The sequence below is a fragment of the Culex pipiens genome, chromosome 1 (assembly GCF_016801865.2).
Source record: "Culex pipiens pallens isolate TS chromosome 1, TS_CPP_V2, whole genome shotgun sequence".
NCBI lineage: Eukaryota > Metazoa > Arthropoda > Insecta > Diptera > Culicidae > Culex > Culex pipiens.
Window position 1 is genome coordinate 64,709,201 of NC_068937.1, and position 22,894 is coordinate 64,732,094.

The following is a 22,894-nucleotide window of genomic DNA, read 5'->3' on the forward strand; positions in this document are numbered from 1 at the left end:
ATCGTGCAAGCAGTGGTGATGGGAAGGTGGATTTTTGTGGTGTTCTCTTTGTGCTATGTTCGTGTTCATGTTCGAGTCATGCATGCAGTGGGGGGTCATTGTGGTAATTGATATTTATTGTGCGTCAGTATCGTGCAAGCAGTGGTGATGGGAAGGTGGATTTTTGTGGTGTTCTCTTTGTGCTATGTTCGTGTTCATGTTCGAGTCATGCATGCAGTGGGGGGTCATTGTGGTAATTAATATGATTGCGCGTCAGTATCGTGTGGGCAGCAGGGCAAGGAAGATGGTTTTATTGTTGTGTTCGTTTTGTAATGTATTTGTATTAAAATCTAGCATGGCTTTTTGTGGTGATGGTATGGTTTTGGTGGTGGTGGTGATGGTGTTAAAAAACAAACGTTCAATTTACTAACATTGAGTCCAAAACCTCCCTACAAACATCTATACCACTAGGTGACGTAGAGATCTCTGCGCATTCTAGATAGATGTTTACTAACATACCTTCCAATCCCCGAGGTTAGCAAGGTACCGGCCAGGAGCCCCTTATCTTACTGGATAGTATTACACGCTCATCTAAAGAGGAAAACATGGTATCTCCCGTGTTGGAATATTGTAACCGGATGAGAGTCTAGTGCTATCATACGTTTAATTACAGTTAAACAGCAAGATAAGCGTTGTGCAGCCATCCGGAATTGTGCGACCTTTATTGCTAATGCTAATGCTAACATATTGCAAACAAGCACCGCGCGAAGAAACGCAATCTTTCCGTTTCTGTTACTTTTCAGCTGGGTACCGCTTAAGAAAAATATTTTCGTGACCCGTTCCTTGACCGTTTCTTGAGCGTGTCAAGTGACAGCAGCTGTCAAACGTCAGAAACGTCATCCATGAAGCGCGCGCGCAAGGCGTTCGCGTCAGAACACGTCCAACCGCCAACGAGGCAACACGCAACATCAGCAGGAGTGAAGAAGTTTAGTGTAGTGAGACGGAGGTGGAAGAAGAAGTGAGGAGAAAATAAAACAAGAAAATACAAGTTTCCCGGTGTTTCGTCCCTCCTGCGGTCCCGCTGCAAATCCGCCACCTAACCCGAAATACAGTCCACTACCCACAATCGGCCAGCCCCGAACATGGTCCGTACCGAACCGGATTCGTGAACGCCTTTCCCGATCAAGGTCAGGATCTGAAGTTGCCGGAAACCGCCGGAACTTTCCAGATATATATTGAACAGCACTTCCGGAATCCGACTTCCGACGGCATAAGTCCGCGGCTGGACGAACGCGCGGATACGGTTGGCTGAAGAGGTAGTCGTTCCTCCTCTGATCGTCTCTCCATTTCCGCTGGAGAGCCGAAGTGATCTGCGTCACCGCTCCGACGACCGCATTCCACTTGGCGATGTCGCTGCACATTCCGATAATGGCCAGCATTTCGCTTCGCGCTGCCTCGAAGCGAGGACAGCCGAACACCACGTGCTCCGGTGTTTCCTCGCAATCGACGCAGTCCGGACAGAGAGGAGACTCTGCATGTCCGAACCTGTGCAGGTACTTCCTGAAGCAGCCATGGCCCGACAGGAACTGTGTGAGGTGAAAGGTGACCTCTCCGTGCCTTCTGTTCACCCACGCGGATACGGACGGGATAAGCCGATGCGTCCATCTGCCTTTCTCCGTAGTGTCCCACTCACGTTGCCACCTTGCCAGCGATTCGGCTCTCGCAGCTTCCCGGATACCTCTCGTGCCTCTTCGGGTGTATCGCACGGTGTCCTCCTCCAGTGTGATGCCGATGGGGATCATTCCGGCTATAACGCCAACCGCTTCCGACGAGATGGTCCTGTACGCGCTTGCAACCCGCATGGCCATCAGCCTCTGCGTTCTGTCGAGCAGCGCTCGATTTCGCTTCGTCCCCAGCGCCGTCCACCATACCGGTCCGCCGTACCTAAGTATGGACGTCGCGACACTTGCCAAGAGACGGCGCCTACTGCTTCTGGGTCCAGCGTTGTTCGGCATCATCCTCGACAGTGCCATGATCGCCTTCGCCGCCTTCTCGCAGGCGTAATCGACGTGACTGTTGAAGTTCAGCCGGTCATCCACCATCACCCCGAGGTACTTGAGCGCTCTCTTCGAGTGCACTACGTGTTCCCCAACGTGTATCTGGGCCTGCTGCACCTTTTTGTGGTTACTAACCAGTATCATCTCCGTCTTGTGGTGAGCGATCCGCAGCTTCACCTCGAGCATCCAGTTCTCGATCATTGCGATTGCCTCCATAGCCAGCACTTCGACCTCCTCGACATTTTCGCCGGTTACCGTCAGCACTATGTCGTCTGCAAAGCCAACAATCTCTACGCCGTTGGGTAGCCCCAGTGTCAACACTCCGTCATACATTCCGTTCCACAGTGCTGAACCCAGAATGGATCCCTGCGGAACTCCCGCGGTAACAACAACGGTTTTTTGTCCATCGGCAGTGTCGTAGACCAGCACGCGGTTCTCGAAGTAGCTCTTCAAGATCATGCACAAATAGTCAGGCACCTTCATTTTGTGCAGCGCTGCTGCTATGGCCGCCCAGCTCGCACTGTTGAACGCGTTCTTGACGTCAATCGTGACTATTGCGCAGCAACGGTTCCCCCTGCGTTTTTTCCTCCGCGCTTCGTCGGCTTTCTCGACCACTTTCCGGATGGCGTCCACCGTGGATCTCCCTTTACGGAAGCCGAACTGCCTCGCTGCTAAGCCATGCTCGCTCTCCGTGTACTTGGTCAGCCGGTTAAGGATGATCCGTTCCAGAAGCTTTCCGAGGGTGTCCAGCAAACATATAGGCCTATACGATGATGGGTCCCCCGGTGGTTTGCCTGGCTTCGGCAGCAACACGAGCTTTTGAACCTTCCACGGGTCGGGGAAGTGTCCTTCGTCCAGGCATTTCTGCAGGACTGTTCGAAACCTGTCCGGGAATGCTAGAACCGCCGATTTCAGGGCGAAATTCGGGATTCCATCCGGGCCGGGAGCTTTCTTCACCTTCAATCTATTCGCTACTGCCATAAGTTCTTCGTTGGTGATCAGATGACCTTCGGCGTTGCTACCCCCTTCGTCGTTGTACGGTGTAGGAGGCCATGTCGTTGGGTCATGTCTTGGGAAGAGCCCTTCCACAATGACCTTCAGCTTGTCGGGACACGTTTCAGCCACCATCGATGGGCCTCTGATCTTCGCCATCGCGACACGATATGCGCTCCCCCAAGGGTTTGCATCAGCGTCTTGGCATAACTCCTTGAAGCAGTTTGTCTTGCTGCATTTGATCGCTTTCTTGAGTGCGGCCTTTGCAGACCGGTACTCCTCTCTGCACTCCTCTCTAGTTGCTTCGGATCTTGCTTTCTGGACTCGTCTTCTGGCGTTGAGGCAACTTGCCCGAAGGGTACCGAGTTCTTCATTCCACCAGTAGGCTGGACGACGACAGTTCCTTGGCTCCAGTCTCCGCGGCATGGCTGTGTCGCATGCTGTCACTAGTTGTGCTGTTAGCACGTCGGCACTCAAGTCTCTGGGACCATCACACCAATGGAGCGCTTCCACGAAGAGACCCTCGTCGAAGTACTGCAGCTTCCATTTCCTTCCGTAGGACCGGCTGCTCCTATCTGGTACAGGGGCTCGTCTCCCGATGCTGTACCGGATCGCTTGGTGATCACTATGGGTATAGTCTTCACTTACCCTCCAGTTCATGTCGGCCGCCAGCCGCGGGCTACAGAACGTAACGTCGATAATGGACTCACGACCGTCTTTGCGGAAGGTACTGCTGGTTCCGCGATTCGCCAGCCTAACGTCCAGCTTTGCCAGAGCTTCCATTAGGCTATGCCCCCTAGCATTGGTGCATCTGCTACCCCACTCGACTGCCCACGCGTTGAAGTCACCTCCGATGACGATCGGGCTTCGTCCGATCAGTTCGTCGGTCAGACTATCCAGTATCTGCTGAAACTGCTCCAAGGTCCATCTTGGGGGAGCATAGCAGCTACAGAAGAAGGTTCCGTTTACTTTGGCGATCACGAATCCTTCAAATGCTCTCGAGACCACTTCCTGTATGGGGTACCGCCCCATCACGTGTATCGCCGCCATTCTTGCTGTATCCGCGATCCAGTTTCCATTGTCGTGGGGAACTCGGTACGGTTCTGCAATAATTGCCACGTCGCAACCCGTCTCCGCGGTCGACTGCCACAGCAGTTGCTGTGCAGTGTCGCAGTGGTTGAGGTTCACCTGGGACACCTCCATTACTTTTTGCCCGAGGCCAGCTTCTGATAGACCGGGCAATTAAAGCCACCCGTCGTGTGACTATTGCCATCTCCTTCTTTACAGAGCATGCACTTCGGCTTATTTTTGCAGTCTCTTGCCATGTGGCCTTCTCTACCACACCTTCTGCAACTGTTGGTTCGATCGGGACCGTCGCAATTTCTCGCCTGGTGGCCGAAACCCATACAGCGGAAACACCTCGTCATCTGCTGGGTCACACGAGGAACAGGCCTCAGTGGGCACACCGATCACCCTACTTTGACCTTGCCGGCTTCCAGCAGCTTAGACGCCGAAGGCTTTCTCAACCGGATTGCCATCGGTGTCGTACGGTCATCCAGAAGAACGATCAGCGCATCTTCTAGCTCTTCCTCCGTCGTGATCTCGTCCAGGTTCCTGCACTCGATCGTTGTCTCCGGCGATAGCGCCCTCACCTTCGACTCGTAGCCTACGGCTTTCTCGACGAGGGACTTAAAAGCTGAGCTCTTGACCGCGGGATCATTTTTCAGCTCAAAAAGCATCGCGCCGGTCTGGGTGCGCCTGGTTTTAACCACTGAACGGCCCGAGCGGTTTAGGCTTTCAGGATTTTTGTGATATTTACTCGTAGAGTCAAAACAGATCAGTAAACTTCACTTATTTGTGTATTACACTTTTTTAAAAATTACATTTTTTTGCGGTAACACTCTCAACTTTTACGTGCACGATCACATCACTTTGCATTAAAATCTTCGTCGAGCCAGTTCTCTATGTTGAAACCAGACATGTTCTCCAGACCTCTGCGCCGAGCCATGCCAGACCCCGAACTCCTAAGTCCCGGGTGGACTCTTCACGGCAGCTAAGTCCCGGCGGACTCTTCACGGCGGCTAAGTCCCGGGTGGACTCTTCACGGCGGCTAAGTCCCGGCGGACTGCGGCCTCCACCGCTAAGTCCGGCTGGACTGGGGCCTCTGCTACTGGTGGCTGCTGGCGGGTCTGGCTGGTCTGGGGCGTCTTCTGGAACTGGACTGGAACAAGAACTGGAACTAACTGGAACTAACTGGAACTAACTGGAACTAACTGGAACTAACTGCCCTCCTCAAGAATTTTGGGGTTTTTATAGTCAGTCCCCGAAAACTCTACTAAATTTTGTTCTACTAAAAGTGGTCCGTTTCGATGAGAAGCATCGATGAACCTCATGAATTAAATTATGCAGACCTCTGCAATTCTTCATGACTTTCCGTATGGTGTAGTGAGTACACCTCAAAATCGGAAGTCATGGGTTCGATCCATTGTCGTGAAACTTTAAATTATGTTATTGGAATATCAAAATTATGTTCCTAAAACATTCTTAAAAACGTTGGTCAATAATGAGAAGGTCGAATTCTCCATTGAACAAACATGCCAATGAATTTGGTTAAGCCACACCCTCAATTTCCCCTGTGTAATAACATCGCACATTCATAATTGAAAGCTTAACCATTTTTTTGATTGCCTAACAATTGGCGAAATTTAATAAAGGGCTCTTCAGGTGAGGATGACTCATGATCCACACCTGTACATAAGCTTAATTATTTGTCGCGCAACGCGAGTCGACGGGTAAAATTATTTATGCTTGCGTAAGCGCGCATGGTCAGAACTGTGGTGAGGTTCGAAAAATGGACAAATTTAATGATTTAAATTTGAGGTCGTTGCACCACGTTCTCGCCAAGCTCCTTGAGTTCCGGGTCGGTTCGTACTTTCCGGAGGAGGTCTGCGTACGAAACACCTTCCTTCACCTCGACCACCAAAGCCTCGCCTTTGTTACGCTCCCTGCGAAACTTGGGTTTTTGGGTGTCCTCGTTCTGCTTCCCTTTTTTCTTCCGCTTCTTTTTCTTGACCTTCTCCCATTTCTTCTCCTTCCCTGGGTCTGGTTCTGGCTCCTTCGCTGGGTCCGGACTGTCACCATTCCCCTGCTTCTGCTTCTTTGCGTCCTCCTCCTCTCCAGGCGTTTCCCTGTCCCTTTTTGTGCTTGGGCCGGGCGGCGTTTTCAGTTCTTTCTCCCGTAGCGCTTCCTCCTCCAGTTTTGCCTCCAGCGCTTCTTCGGCTCTTTCAGCTCTCAGCTTCAGTGAAGTTCTCGTCACCACCAGCGAACTGTTTTCGCGCTCTGCAGCAATCATGGCTGCCTTGACTCCATTCACCATCTGTTTGATTCTGGTGTGGACGTTGTTTTTGTCCTTGATGAAATCAAAGAGTTCGTTGACCCTCCTCCTGACCTCCTGCAACGCGGTCCTTCCGAGCAGGACTCCATCCTGAGGGGTACTGCCGGCGAAGTTCAACAAGGATGACTTGGGAGTCTCCTCTCCAATTACTCCTATCTGCTGACTCGAAGCAGCCGCCTGGTTCAACACTGGGGATCTCAACACCTTCCCGCTTCCACGGAACACGCTCGCCACTCCGCTTGCTGTGTCGCCGCCGTTTGACTCACCTCCTGACATTTCGACGTTTGCGTCCTCTTCTACCTCCGTATTTTCCGATGCTTGGGGCGCATTGGGACCCTTTTGTTGGTTTGTTACACTTGTCTTCATTTTGAATCCCACGAGTCGCTAGGGAAATACGGTCCGCTGCGCCAGTGCCCTGCCGTGACGCAGTAAGGGCAAATTACGTGCGGGGTGCGCCCCTGTGCCCCACAGGCTCCGTTATCGACTGGGAATTTGTTGAACCCCCCCAGCCATGCATCCCTCGACACGGGTCGCGTCACATCTTGGATTCGGGGTTTGGTGAGGTTTTGGGCTAAAACACTTATAGCGGCGTTCGATCGCTTGACAGAGGTGTTTACGGACCCATGTGGTTTTTTTTCGAAGAAATTAAACAGAGCCCTTGTTCAATTCCGCCACGTCCTAGACATCCTCCCGCTGCTGGTCCGGGGGCGATGCAATGAATGTATGCAATCGCCGACAGCTATCCGCCAACTGCAACCCGCCCGGTAGCTGGCAGCTAAGCTCCGCAGGGACCCTCACCTGTCCCCACGGTTCACGGGTATGTGTGTGTGTGTGTGTGTGTGTGTGTGTGTGTGTGTGTGTGTGTGTGTGTGTGTGTGTGAGAGAGCGTGTGTCACAGACGCCAGAAGTGCCAGCAACAAAGCTTCGTCGTCCAACCGGTCGACGAGCAATCCACCCACCAGTGCTGCAGCCAAGCAGCAGAACCTGCCCAACCGGTGCCAGGTGTAAAATGTGAACTTTCCCAGACCAGCGGAAAGTGGCCATGTCCCCAACCCGAAACCTGGCGGATGCGATCCGACAGTGCCAGCGGGCGAAGCAGAAGGTCGTTTTCGTTCCAGATGTGATCTTGTCTCTGCAGCAACCGACGCTGGCGCATGTGACCGTATTGCGCAACTTCCTGAGGACAGCGGACAGCGAGCATCTCGGAACTGTCAGATTGTTTCCACCAGAAGCCCTCGAAGAACATATGGCAAACTTTGAGGAGTTCGAGGAGCTCTTCCACGAAGTCCAAGTCATCATGGCGAGGAAGTACGCCGCTGCTAAACGATGTTCAGCTCAACCACCCGGCGAGGCGGCCCAGATCGCTGCCGAAGCATGGCTGATGCAGCAGCTCAAGGCTTGGGAGTCTCTTCAAGCGGACATCCCGGAGCACAACGACGAATCCCCGAAGACCAGGTCCCAAGTCCTGGATAAGGAGAAGGCAGTCCCCCGAGACTGCGCTGCACCGAATGGCTCGAACTAAACGAGCACGAGCGAATCCTGGACGAGGGAGAAGCCCACCAAGAACGCGCGTGCGGAAACCAAGTCCAACGGCCAAGTATGTTCGGTATCACCGAAGTAGAAACCCCACCGCGTGCAAGCCCGTGCGCCCACCGTGTCAAGTGACAGCAGCTGTCAAACGTCAGAAACGTCATCCATGAAGCGCGCGCAAGAGGCGTTCGCGTCAGAACACGTCCAACCGCCAACGAAGCAACACGCAACATCAGCAGGAGTGAACAAGTTTAGTGTAGTGAGACGGAGGAGGAGGAAGAAGTGAGGAGAAAATAAAACAAGAAAATTCAAGTTTCCCGGTGTTTTCGTCCCTCCTGCGGTCCCGCTGCAAATCCGCCACATAACCCGAAATACAGTCCACTACCCACAATCAGCCAGCCCCGAACAGTGTCCCTACACCCGCTAAAATTCGCTATGCCTCTGGTGATGACGTCATACCGTTCTTGCTACTATAGGATGATATACAAAATCAACGAAAAATTAATTAAATTGTATGTTTTATGCATTGCTAGAAAACTTGTATTACCCAACAAATAGCATAGCATAGCATAGCATTGGTGTCTACCCGTAGCTGCTACTTCGTTATTGACCAGGACCCCCAAACATTGCTCCGTGGACCACAGATGAAAAGTAGGAACCAATCATCACCCCTTCGCAATTTTCAAAGGTCCCTATCATGCTGATCAATACCGACGCCGGCCACGACCAGAGGTAAGACACGGGGAAGTGGATGGGAATGTTAGTCCGATACTTGAGTGATGGGACCGCCAAATCGACTGCGTCTCCGACAAAGTATCACATGAGTTTTGAGGGGTTAGTAAGATGGGTATGAGGTCAGGATTCACTGTGGTAGGTGATGCGACCATAAGCAATTTGTTTATCGGTTGAAATTTTAAAAATCTTAGGCAGCCGGCTGCGGAAAGATAGCTATCTAGGGATTTAAATATAGTATTCATTCGACCGCGATTCTCCAGAAATTCTCCGTCGGCGTGCCTTCCGATCAACGGTGATGTAGGAAGGGCTTCATTCATTGAAATGATTATTGAAATGATATAGAAAGGGCTTAATCCAGCAAAACGACTTGCTAGTCTCAAAAAAATAGGTACGTTTTTATAGAAAACTATAAATATAGAACAACACAAAAAAACTCATCGGCCAACGAACGCGAGTGGAAAAAAAAACAATGAAAAAAAGATGGTAAAAAATCAGAACTGCGCGTCCCGAAAAGCACCACACTACTGATGCCATTATTTAATTATAATAGCCAATCACCCCATGCCCAATGCACTCGAACAGCGACACAAAAGAGACGGAAAATAACATGAAAAAACAGGACTGCGCGTCCACACAGGCACCGCACTACTGATGCCATTATTTAATTATAATAGCCAATCACCCCATGCACTCGAACAGCGACACAAAAGAGACGGAAAATAACACGAAAAAACAGGACTGCGCGTCCACACAGGCACCGCACTACTGATGCCATTATTTAATTATAATAGCCAATCACCCCATGCACTCGAACAGCGACACAAAAGAGACGGAAAATAACATGAAAAAACAGGACTGCACTCACTTGTATTACCCAACAAATTAATCAAAAGCATGTTTTGCATGAAAATCGTGTTTTGCAAAAGTATCGAAAGATTTAACCGAGAATTTTATTTATTTTATTTAAACCCCGGACAAAAGGCGACAGTGGATTTACAATGATTTTCGGAACCACATTTTTTGCTGATGAACCAGCAACGTTTTTACAGTAATTTTCTTTGTCTTTCAACGTTTTTCATTGTCAAAAGGGTTGTGGTTAAAAGTATTAACAACAAAGTTTTTTTGTATGGGAAACAGTGGATTTTGTTGTAATATCAATGTTAAATTTCTAGAATCCAAACGACGTTTTACAGTGCTTTGATTTATTTTGATTGATTTTTACTGAAGTTTCATTTCTCTTTAGAATGAATAAATACAAGCAATTTTATGCATAATTATATACACGCAGAAAAATATTTTGTAGAATCAACCTGTACGAGGTTTATTTCAACAAAAATTTTGTTGAATATAATCAACGCCGATTTTGCGTTTAAACAAACCTTGATTTTTTCAATTTCACAAAAATCTTTTGTTCTTTTGAAAAAGTTGCTTTGACGTTTAGCGTTGATTCAACAAAAATCTTGAATTTCAAATCAACAAAATGTTGATTGATTCAAATATGTCTTATTTTTCTGCGTGTATTTAAAAGCAATTTTTCACAACTTTATTATTAGCATTCCATGTCCGCCTCGTCCAGCACGGGGAATCGAATGTTATACGTTCCGAGATGGAAGCAAAGGTCCAACTCGCCCATCTGATCCTGGATTTTGTTACTAGCGTACAAGACGCACGGACGCGATAGCAGAACTTCTTTGACTTTTCAAAGATTTGCTTGGCCAACGAGTCGGAGCCATCACGTGTTCCGAAAGGTACTGCTTAAGGTGGTTGGAGTAAAGATGCTTGTACATTTGTTTCTGAATCGGAACGGAGATCGGAACCAGGAAAGCAGCCGTCTTGCCGGAACCCGTCTGGTCGCAGGACATCCCGTCGCGCACGCTCAAGATCAGAATGGCTTACTTCTGGACCGGTGTCGGTACGTTTTAAATCGATTTAATCAAAAGTGTTGCAGCGGTGCGGAACAATCTCGCCCGTCGCCTCCACGGGCTTGCTGCTTGCTTAAATTGATCGTTTAGTAACCAGCCGCGACGAGCGTACAGGCTTCTTGACGGGTACTAGCTCCTTGACCTCGCGCAGGTGTTCGAATTTTTCTTCGAGGAATCTGGAATTTCGAAAAGAACATCAGAAATCCGATCAACGAAGTAAAAAAAAGGAACTCACTAAAATATGTACCGCTTGTCCTCGGTGCAGTGATCCTTGGTGAGGGCGTGCACCGGCAGCCCGCGTGTCACCCAAATACTATTCGACTTCGGCTCCTGCTCGCCTCCTCATCCTCCTCCGTCTTGAGCTTCTTCGGGTTCTTGAACAAGATCCAGTGCAAAATTAGCCCCAGCGAAATGTCTCAAAGCGGGTTGCTGTAATGACTGAGCGGCGCGTTTGTTGATGATGGCCTGCGCAAAATTCTGCACCGTTGGGTGGCGTACCTGGCGCCGGCATGCTCCGCCGAGCGTTAGAACGGGTCGTAGCGCGTATTGGGTGAGATGTTCTTCCGGCGGAACTTGCTGAAGACGATCGGGGCTCCGCAGACACGCGCTGCCACCTAGAGCAGCCGTTTGATGAAGGCGCGACCTTAGCCATCGTATTAACCGACAGGAACGCCGCTACCACCGTTCCAATTGTTGTAGTGATCTCAGTGATACCCAACACGTTCCAAATTGCGTCACAATTTTCCCATGTCCGCCGCTGCTCGGTTCGACGTTGTCGGGGGACGTCAAACTCTCGACTGAAAAAAGGGAAAAATGTTTGTAAGGCTTATTAATTTTTACATAAGATACAGCTTTTTAGCTGAAAAGGATTGACCTCTTGACAACCCCGTCACCCGCAAAAACCATCCGAAAGGTCAAAACTCATACTCCCTATTGCGCCGGGAAGCCTTAAGAATGGTAACTGAACCGGTTAAAACCATCCGGAGAGCCAGAAAGCATGCTCTCTCTGGCACAGGGAATCCTTCCGGATGGCCACGCGACCGGCACGGTACACTGCGGCAAATGCTTGGTGTTTTTCCTTACACTCGTGGTACTTCTGACGCCGCTGCTGTTGGCCAGCTCCCGGCTGGCCCGGAATAGACTGCTTCTGAAGGGGTTGATGCTGAACGTGGTCGGCGATCGGGTCCAGAACATCGCGTACAGGAACGGATCGCCACCGGCTACTGCCGAATGCTTGGCCAAACCATCTTGGTCTGACTCTTCCGGGTCACAAATAGTTGAAACAGCTGCGTATAAAAATATAAGTATAAAATTAATGTAATTAAACCCTAAGATGTAACCGATTTGTTTACCTTCTGCAGATCGTTATCTGGGTTATCCAAAAGATTGGAGGACATAAGCGCGGCACAGGTTCCACGAAATCCACGAAAAACTTGAAAAAACAATAAATTTCCTTGCATACGCTACCAAAACAAACGGTATGACGTCACAACGCTCTGCTCTGACAGTGCACGGAGAGAAAAATTACATAAAATTACATTTCGTAGCTAAACTTGATAATTTGTTTTTCTCTGCGTTTTCACACTAATACAACTATAGAAACATAGCCGTACCTTTAAAGGATGGATTACTTTGGCCTGCGGGTATAGAGCATTCTACGTGCGTATGTATTGCGTGTACGTACACGAAAATAAAGTGAGGTTAAATTTTGTCAGCCAGCAAAACCAAATGGTGCGCTAGTGTGCGTACGCGAAACGTCATAAAGCTCTATGGGGATCATACATACATACATACATACGTTTTGCTATACTTAACAAACACTTCAAAATGCTTTAATCCGATTTTTTGGGAATTCGCTTCCGTTTCCCGGATATCATCATCAAAATGATCGTGCACACTTGTGACACGTCATTCATCGATGCCTCTGTTCTCTTTTTTGCTAACTAGATAGGAATCCCAGCAAACTTAGTACAAGAGAGCACAGAGACGTCTATAAATTTTTTTAAAGGCAATTCCATATTTTGTTTTTGAAAATGTACTGATTAAGTCGGTTGAACTATTGATTTGAGCTTATTTTAGTTTGTATGGGAATTATTTGCACACTTAAGACACGTAGTATATTGTTACTTTCGAGGCACACTTGTGATACGTGATTTTCAGATTTGTGTTAACATAATTTACTGGTGTTACCAAATAAGTTGAAACTTGGAGCGTTTGTTTAGCGATAGTATACGAACTGATTGCTTCAAAAGTTTGACTCCATCATTCATAGTTCTGAAAATGTTTACCATCAAACTTTAAAAATCTATTGTCTCGAAAAGTACTAAATGGTCGTTGTCACAAGATAGCTTAACAGACAATATACTGCACGAACAACCTACGGGCCATTAGCTGTCTCCACTGTCTCTGTCTGTCTACTTTTTCCATTTAACTCTGCTTTGGGCTGTTTATCTCTAATTGCACTGATATCACTATTTTTCACTAAAGGTTCAAACACTCGCTGGATCCATCTATCAAGAATTTGAGCGCATGATTCAACGTTACGATGAAGATGTTGTCAAAACTTTAATGCCGTTGCTAGTTAACGTATTAGAATGCTTAGATGCAGCTTACCAAACTAATCAAGAACAAGATGTAGAATTGGAGTTACTTCGAGAGGACAACGAACAACTAGTAACACAATATGAAAGGGAAAAAAATGCAAGAAAGCAGTCAGAACAAAAGCTGCTGGAAACCGAAGATTTGGCCGAACAAGAAAACAAAGAACTAGCATCTCGCCTGGAGTCAATAGAAAGTATAGTTCGTATGCTTGAATTAAAGCATAAAAATAGTACAGATCATGCAGCACGTTTGGAAGAACGAGAAAATGAGCTTAAAAAGGAGTATAGTAAGCTACACGAACGGTATACAGAATTATTTAAAACACATGTAGACTACATGGAACGCGCCAAAATTATGATGGGCAATTCTACTCATTCTCAAATCAGTGGGAATACTGATCAGTTTGAACTTCATAAATCCAGGTTACTTGCGACAGCTAGATCATCGGGCCCAGTTTCATATGGGTTTACTTCACTTGAAAATTCGGCGATACTAGATTCCGACGCTATTTGCAGTGAAGGTAGCAGCTCTGAATCTGGACCACCATCCCTTCACAATGAGCTAAGTTTACCAAACCCTATTGAAAAGATCATTGATGAAGATAGTAAGCAACAAGCTAACATTTCAAAGAATGATGAAAATAAAAAAAGGCCTTCTGGTTTAGTAGTTGGAAAAACAACAACTAAAAAAGAACAAAGATCAGGAAATACACTTTACCAAGAAGTCTCTTTTCAAGATGAAAATGCAGATAATGATGATACTGAAATAACAGGAGCGTGGGTGCATCCTGGCGATTATGCTTCTTCAGGTAAATTTTGCATGATTTTTTCCTTTAACTTTATGTGACACTACCATAAGATACCATAGATTGCCGTAATAATGCATTTTTTTTTTGATAACCCGAGCAGATGGAAATAAAAGCGAGTTGTGGCGCTATAACCACGGCAAGTAGTGTCCAGGGCATTTGTGGGAATACAGTGTCCCATCCCTAGAGGGTCCCGGAGCAACAAAACTTCTTAGCATGGTGTCGATAAATTCCCTAAACAAACAGGAACGTGAGCGAGGGATCCCCATTTTTGAAATTTATGAAATTAAATATGTCTTAAATGAACTTTTATTATAATAATTACATTTCATTTACATTCTAAGTAGTATGGCTAAATGCTCTTCATCTTTATTGTATTTTTCTTTTTATTATTAACTGTTCACATTCATTCATACTTCAAATTGTTTTACATTTTTGCATTGAATCGAATACATTTGGCTAAAAAAGAAAAAAATCACTTTAACAACTAATCCTAACTTAAAACTTAAAAAAAAAGTTAATATATTGAAATATTCCAAATCATTAGAACGAGTAAACTACAAACTGTATTTTAAGATAAATCCTCCAAGCGTTCTTACTTGTTCCGCACGAGTTTTGCAACCACGCAGTGTTGTTGTCATCTCGATGAAAATGTTCAGAAGTCCTTGTGGTTAAAACAGGTCACTACTGCCTTCATCCGTTAATGCTGGTTGGTTTTCCCACGGTTGCTGACTGAAGCCTGGAGGTGTTGTTTTCTCTGCAGCTTTTTGCCGCTGATTCAACGGCAATGGCTGCAGATTTGGAACCACTCGAGCAGATACCGCTCCGGGCGACGCCAAAGCAGGAAAATCCACGTCCGTGAAAGCTGGTGGTGTCTTACGACGATTTGGTTGGTGCCTCGTCTTCTCTTGCTGCCGAATTTTTACAAACTCAGCCCGTTTTGAGCAGCTCCGATTCTTGGTCGAATGGTCGCCGCCGCGATTGAAGCATTTAGCTTCGATGTTCTCCTCTGCACGTTGCACAACAACTCTTGATGAAACAGTTCCTTCCACCATGTCCAAACTGCAAGCAGTTCGAACATTGCGTCACGTCACGGTGCACTGGACGATAACGTTCCCAAGTCACGATGTTGTTGAAATTTGCCCGAACTGCTTTCAGCCAGGAACCAGGTACAGTTGATCACGATATTTGATGTCCTTGTTGTGTCTCGTCATCTTGAAGACTTCGATCGCGTTCAACTTAAGAGTTTTGAGCTCTTCTTTCAGCACACCCACATCCATGTCGTACAGGCCACGGAGGACCTGTTTCATGGGTCGTTTACCTGGATCGTCATGGCTGTAGTATTCGATCTTTGTGTTGTTCAAAAAATCACAAAAATGAGTGGCAACTTTTCCCGTCGTTCAAATTCTTCCTTCTCGCTCACGTCCACAGGGAGGGTAGCGAACTGGTTTCCAGACGAATTTTGAGCGTCCTTGCTCAAACTTCCTGGCTTTGCAGGTAGCACATCAGCATTCTTTAACTTCTTCAAATCTGCCGATCCTGTTGGTGAGGACCGCCTCTTTTTCTTGCCGTGAGGAATTTTTGGCACTTTTTAGCACTTATTTGGTGTTTGAGGGACGCACGTCTGACTCGCTGCTCTTCTAATCACAGGCTGAGGGGGATCCCCACGTTTCTTCCTCCCCTGTAGATTCAGAAATGTGTTATTGTTTGAACATTCGTGCTCAAACTCAATCCAATTCAACGAATCATCTTTCGGTAAACTTTATGCAGTTTGCCTGGCTGGTTTAACGTTTGTGATGTTTCAAAGCAATTTATTGCATCGGGGCACTGCAATTGTTAATAATGACAAGAGGATCAAATCAAATCAAACCATCCACATTAACGACCCCGGGTCTTTTGTGGTCTCTATTGCAAGTTTTCTGCTCGAAACTAGGAGTCCGAAGGCTTGAATGGGGAGAGCACTCAAACCTCTTTCTACTCCAAGGAACCTTCCACCCCAGTGTTTGAACTGACGACCTTCGGATTTCGAGTCCAACCGCCGCCATCGATTCCACCGGAGTAGGCTTGGTTTGGTGTGTTGTTTGTACTTAAGGCATGGAGACGACTCCTACACCTGGAATGACTTAACGGCCTAACAACCAAGGCCGGGACCGACATTTTACTTCCTCATCCGATGGAAGGTTGGAGCAGATGGGAATCGAACCAAGAATCATTCGCTTACAAAGCGGACAGCGTAACCATTCGGCCACGCACTGCCACAATGACAAGAGGATGCTAGGCGTTAATCAACCTAAGGCCTTTTCCAGGATGCCCTCGAAAGACTGGTTGTGCTAGGGTTAGATTAGATTAGATTAACCCGACAAATGGAAATGACATGGGAATAACATTTTTGCAATTCCGTCCTGAAAATTCGTACTAGGGTGGCTCGACATGATCGATTTTTCAGAACAGGCATTTTCCGGTTCCAGTTAGGCCCCCAACCAGCCTCCCAAAATTTGGGAGCGATTGGTTTTGAAACGGCTTTCCGCAAAGCGATTAAAATTTGTATAGAAATTTGTATAGGAAATCCCTTTTTTTACATTTTGATTTTTATAATTTTCATTTTTCATTCAATTCAAAAACTAACACCGTAGAAGTATAGTTGTAAATGTCCTCTGAAACTTTCCCGAAGAAAATATGTTCCTATCCCGGTGCGCCGCCGAGCGGTTAGGCCTTGCGCATATGAGGACGTAATATCTCCTCCTACATTTTATACGGGAGATTACTTAATTTCAAAATCAAAATCAAATTATTCGCTCTACAGCATTGCCTTGGCGTTCTCGATTGCGAGATTCCTACTCGAAACTAGGTGTTCGAAGGCTTGATTGTTGAGGCAATTGCAAACCTCTTTTTACACCTATGCTTCCATCCACCCCGGGATTCGAACTGACGACCTTTAAATTGTTAGTCCAACTGCCTACAAGCGACTCCACCGAGACAGGACCCCCATCTACTCGCAGTATGTTTCAAATACGACACTGCACAGTGTTCGGAATGGCAAAATTAAGTGGAATAAATTGATAACTCCTTTATTTGACGTCCTAGCCAAATGGTGTCTTCGGAAGAGTTGTTGTACTTGATAAGGGCTATCTTTTGAAGTTATTGACATAAAGGGTGACGACCTTCCAGGGTGTCAACCAAAAACTAACATTGTTGGATGACGTTGTAGGGCTTTGGTGTCTTCGGCAAAGTTGTAGAGGAGAAAATTTCATGGAAGTTTGTCGAAGGCGCCAAATTTGTAGCTCTTAATCTACTCGAATTACGCCATTTTTACAAAAATGGTCAAAAAAAAGCGCTTTTTTGGTGATAACTCAAAATGTTAGCATTTTAGCGGCCTATAGGCACGGATAGAAATCCTGTCCGGGAAATCGACAACATTGTTCTCGATTCGTTCTGAAATTCGTTTCAGAATGTTGTCGACCAGTCGTCCGGTAACATTTGCAACAAAATCGAGAACAATGTTGTCGATTTTGAGTCGTCACGGTTGGTGACGCAAAACAAAAAGCACGCAGCCATCCCGAACGAAGGGTTGTGGTTTAATCGGCGTTTGAATTGACCGTTGGATATTTCTTTTGGTTCAGTAAAACAGTTGATTCGTTTTTTTTATTTATTGAGGTAAAAAATACATTAAAAAAACTAATCATTGTGTGTGTGTGTGTTTGAAATAAGGGAATGAAAGAAATTAGTGTTTTGACAATCAAGAAAAATGGGAATCTGGGGATTAAAGAATTTGAAGTTTTTGAGAATTTGGGATATTCTGAATCTGGGAATCCCGAATCCAAATTAGGGAATTTGTGGTTTTAGGAACTTGGTATTATGTTATGTTAGAAATTTGGGAACATCGGAATTAGAAAATTTAGGAATTCAAGAACCTGATAATGTGGTATTTAGAGATCTAGGAATATAAGAATTATAGGATTTGGGAATTGGCGAATCTGGAAAACTGGGAATTTGGTAATCTGAAAATTGGGATTTTGGGAATTGGACAATCTGCAAATTTGGGAATCATAAAAAAGTGGAAATTGGGAATAATTGATTTTAGGAAATTATGAATTTGTAATTTTAGAAATTTGGGAATTGGGGAACTCAGGAATTTTGAGAATCGGGGATTTTTAAAATTAGGGGATTATGAAATTTTGGAATCTGGGAATTAGGTATTTTGGGAATCTGTTAATATGAGTATTTCGAAAACAAGTAATTTATGGATATGAGATTTTAGGAACATGGCAATTTGGAATTTTTTGGAAGTGGAGTTTTTGGGGACTTTGAAATCTCAGGGAAGAGGAAATTTATTAAATTTGGGATGTAAGGAATTTGAACATTTTCAAATTTGAGAATCCAGAAATTCGGGATTATTGGATATTTGAGAAAATGGAATTTGAGAATTTAGAAAATAGGGTTTTTGGAATCTGGCATTTGGGGATTGAGGTTTTTGAGAATTAGAGATTTTTGGATTTATGGAAATTTGTAAAAAAAAAGAAAACTGGAAATTTATTTAGGAAAATCTATAATATGGGATTTCATGCATTTTGGAATTTTAAATTTAAGAATTTCAGTGCTAGGCAGTTCCTGGAAGTCCGGCACTCATTATATCGGTCGACGGCAGCTGTAGCACCGAGTACCGAGAAGAGATCGCCCTGGTCCGATACAACTTCCGGCGCGCCGACTTCGAGAGTTTGTCCCGCGCCCTACGTGGTATCGAGTGGAGCAGCGTTCTGGATCCTGTAGACATTGATTTAGCAGTCGACACGTACACATCTATTCTGGGCAGACTGATTGAACAGTTTGTGCCGAAGATTCGGAAGGTGGTTTCCCATCACCTTCCCTGGCAAACCCAAGAACTTCGCCTCCTCAAGACCCAGAAAAGAGCTGCCTTTAAGGTTTCCAACGGATCTGTACACTTACGCGACTACTATCTTCGGATTAATCACAGCTATCAACGATTGAGTCGCAGGTGCTTTGCAAACTACCAGCGCAAAATGGAGAAGAAATTGAAAACCGACCCGAAGAAATTCTGGAAATTCGTCAACGAGAGCCGTAGAGAATCTGGATTGCCGACTTCAATGCGGTTGGCTGACGAAGAAGGAGATGATGCAGACAAAATTTGCCAGCTTTTCGTGAAGAAGTTTGCCGGTGTATTCTGTGCGGAGCCTATTACTGATGAGGAAGTTCGATCCGCCGCAGAAAACGTTCCACGTCGGGATGAACTACTGGCTTCGATCGAGATTGATGAAGGTACCATACAAGCCGCTGCAGCCAAACTAAAACACTCTTGCTCACCAGGACCGGACGGGATACCGTCTACCCTGCTGAAACGTTGCTCCTCCAGCCTATCGGCACCACTTTTACACCTGTTTCGTCTTTCGTTGAGCTCCCCGAGCATGGGTAAATAACAAGGGAAATGCGTAATAATACCTTTCTCTGGTATCAATACCAAATTTTGGTATTCCTGGACCCTTTAAAAATTTTCTTAAGGATTATGCAAGAGCAAAATGTGGTATCATACCAATTTAAGGTATTGTTTTGATATTGCAAAATTGCAGCATTTGTCAATGGTCGAACACCACATTTTGGTATTCTTTTGGTATTACAGTATTTTATCAAATTCCTCTGAAACTATGGGAAAATTTTGACTAATTTTGACAAAATAATTAATTTTGCGCTAAAATGATGTATCAAAGCAAATGCCTTCATTGAAAACCGGAAATTATAAACTTGATTTTAAGCATTTTTTATATACCCCCTAAAGAAATTACTTGAAATTCTGAAAAATTTTCTAAGTCATGATGGCACATTTTGGTATTATTTTGGTATTAAAGTGTTTCATCAAATTCCTCTGAAACTATGGGAAAATTTTGACCAATTTTGACAAAATAATTAATTTTGCGCTAAAATGATGTATCAAAGCAAATGCTTTAATTGAAAACCGGAAATTTCAAACTTGATTTTAAACATTTTTGATATACCCCCTACAGAAATGACTTGAAATTGTGGAAAATTTTCTAAGTCATGATGGCACATTTTGGTATTATTTTGGTATTAAAGTGTTTTATCAAATTCCTCTGAAACTATGGGAAAATTTTGACCAATTTTGACAAAATAATTAATTTTGCGCTAAAATGATGTCTCAAAGCGAATGCTTTCATTGAAAACCGGAAATTTCAAACTTGATTTCAAACATTTTTGATATACCCCCTAAAGAAATAACTTGAAACTGTGGAAAATTTTCTAAGTCAGGATGCCACATTTTGGTATTATTTTGGTATTGAAAGGTTTCATCAAATTCCTCTGAAACTATGGGATTTTTTTTTATGAATTTTAATGAGATAATTAATTTTGCGCTAAAATGACTTGAAACCCAAAAATGTTAAAGCTGATTTTAATTTTTTTTATATACCCGCTAAGATTTTTTTTAAAACGTTGAAATTTCTCTAAGTTGGGATAACCAAATACTTTGAAAAACGAGTTAATCGACAGATTATTGAATTTTGGTGAATTTCAATCCAGTTTCATTTAATAATACTTATTTTTCAATCTTTTTATTTTCAGAAGCTTCAGGAACTTCAAGAACAGGCCGTTCATCAATGACAAATGCATTCGATGTGGTGAAGGATATCACTTAGAACAACATGGAATCATCAGGTGAGTAGATTTGGCTGTTGCATATGGATCATTTCCGTTTTTTCACTAACTGCAACTGCTGCACTAAAAATGGTATGAAAATACCAAATTTTGGTATTACTTCTGCAAATACCAGCGACCAAAATGTGCTCTTGGTTGCCCAGTAATAGATGGTAAAATACCATGAAATCATATCAAAATCTTGTATGTGGAAGATCACAGGAATACCAAAATATGACTTTCCAAGGGCGCGGGAATACCTAAAATTAAAACCATGGCAATACCAAGTTTTGGTATTCAAGCAATGTTCAAAAATCCAGAAGATCTCAAGTTGGTATTGAAATGATTTTATTTTGTGGTATTATTTTACCTTTGGAATAACATGGTTTGGTATTGTTGTGCCCTTCCACATACAAGATTTTGGTATGATTTCATGGTATTTTACCATCTATTACTGGGCAACCAAGAGCACATTTTGGTCGCTGTTATTTGCCCAAGCAATACCAAAATTTGGTATTCCCGTGTTATTTACCCCTGATCGGGTCTGGAAAGTTCCCTGTTGCCTGGAAGCAAGCTTACATGTTTCCAGTGCACAAAAAAGGCGATCGAACTAACGTGGAGAACTACCGTGGGATTTCCGCCTTGTGTGCCACCTCAAAGTTGCTGGAATTGGTTGTGATAGATCCGGTTTTCTCGCATTGCCGCCAAGACCTTGCTGATGAACAACACGGGTTCTTTCCTAAGCGATCAACAGCAACCAATCTCCTCTGCTTCACCGAATCGATCATCAACAGCTTCGACGCCCACTCTCAAACCGATGCCATCTACAGAGATCTGTCAGCCGCCTTCGACAAAATTAACCATCGCATCGCTGTTGCTAAGCTTGAGAGATTGGGTTTCCGAGGAAGCCTATTGGCCTGGTTCAAGTCTTATCTAACGGGACGTTCGCTGAGGGTGAGAATCGGAGACGCACTTTCCGATATCATCGACGCCACATCGGGTATCGCGCAAGGAAGCCACCTCGGTCCGGTGGTATTCCTGTTTTACTTTAACGACGTTAATTACACCGTCACTGGACCTCGCCTCGTTTACGCGGATGACCTCAAGCTTTTTGCTCGAATTGACAACTCGAACGACGCCGAAGCATTGCAGCGCGATCTTGACAGGTTTGCTGGTTGGTGCGATGTGAACCGCATGATCCTCAACCCTGGAAAATGCCAATCGATCACGTTCAGTCGGAGACACTTCCCAGTAACCTTCGACTACCGTATTAATGATACTTCTGTCAAACGGGTCACTCACGTGAAGGATTTGGGAGTCATCTTGGACACGCAACTCACTTTCAAGCAACATCTGTCATACATAATCGCCAAAGCCTCCCGACAACTACACGGAAAGAAGGTTTATCGTGAATCTTACTAAATTTCGGTTAAAAATCCTAAAAAAAATGGTTGTTTTTTCAACCACCAATTTTTTTAGCTGGAAATCCTAAAAATAAATCCTGGATTTGACAGCTGGATCCAGGTCCTAAAAATGATAAATCCAGCTAATTTTTTAGTAAATTTTACTAATTTGCAAGCTGGAAAAATGCTGTCAGTCTCAAAAGCTGTATGTTTTAAGAAGGTCTGTTAGCTATTTTAGCTAGATTTTATGGTATTCTAGGAAGTTTTATAGTTAGCCCAGCAAGTTTTTAGGCTGTTTCAGCTAGTTTTTTTGGAATCATTCTCAAAATTTTCCATTGATGGCTGTGAAGCCAGGTATTTTCACACATCTTTTTAGCTAGTTTAGCTAACTTTGCCACTATTCTTGGTAGGTGTTTTGGTTGGAATAGCTAATTTTTCCACTATTTCTACAAGTTTTCTTTCAAAAGCCTCCGTTGCTGCCTGCAAAGCACGCATTATTCACCCAGCCTTTTGGCTGATTTAGCTCGTTTCTTTTTTGTTCTTGCTTCGTTTTTCGGTAAGTCCAGCTAATTTTTCGACTGTTTTAACTGGTAATTTCGAAATCATTTTAAAAATCCCTTGCTGCCTGTAAAGTTGTTTTTAATTTTCAAAAAGACTTTTTGCTGGTGTAGCATGATTTTCCGCTATTCTTGGTACGTTTTTTGGTAGTCCAGCAAGTTTTTTGGATGTTTCAATAGTTTCCAGGCTTTTTAAACTATGTTCTAGTTGATCATTCTTATAGTACGGCTTTGTTATTCTATTGACAAATTAAAAAA

General features: G+C 44.9%; 1 protein-coding gene across 4 annotated transcripts in view; it reads left to right on the forward strand.

Moving 5' to 3' along the window:
• LOC120429738 (JNK-interacting protein 3) overlaps positions 1-22,594 on the forward strand; it is a 67,724-nt gene extending 45,130 nt beyond the window's left edge. For all 4 annotated transcript variants that reach the window (XM_039594793.2, XM_039594795.2, XM_039594794.2 and 1 more), the window contains one exon: positions 13,098-22,594. In XM_039594793.2, the coding sequence (XP_039450727.1) occupies positions 13,098-14,057 (960 nt within the window). In that variant the 3' untranslated portion in view covers positions 14,058-22,594. The remainder of the gene's footprint in view (positions 1-13,097) is intronic.
• Positions 22,595-22,894: the final 300 nt, after the last annotated feature.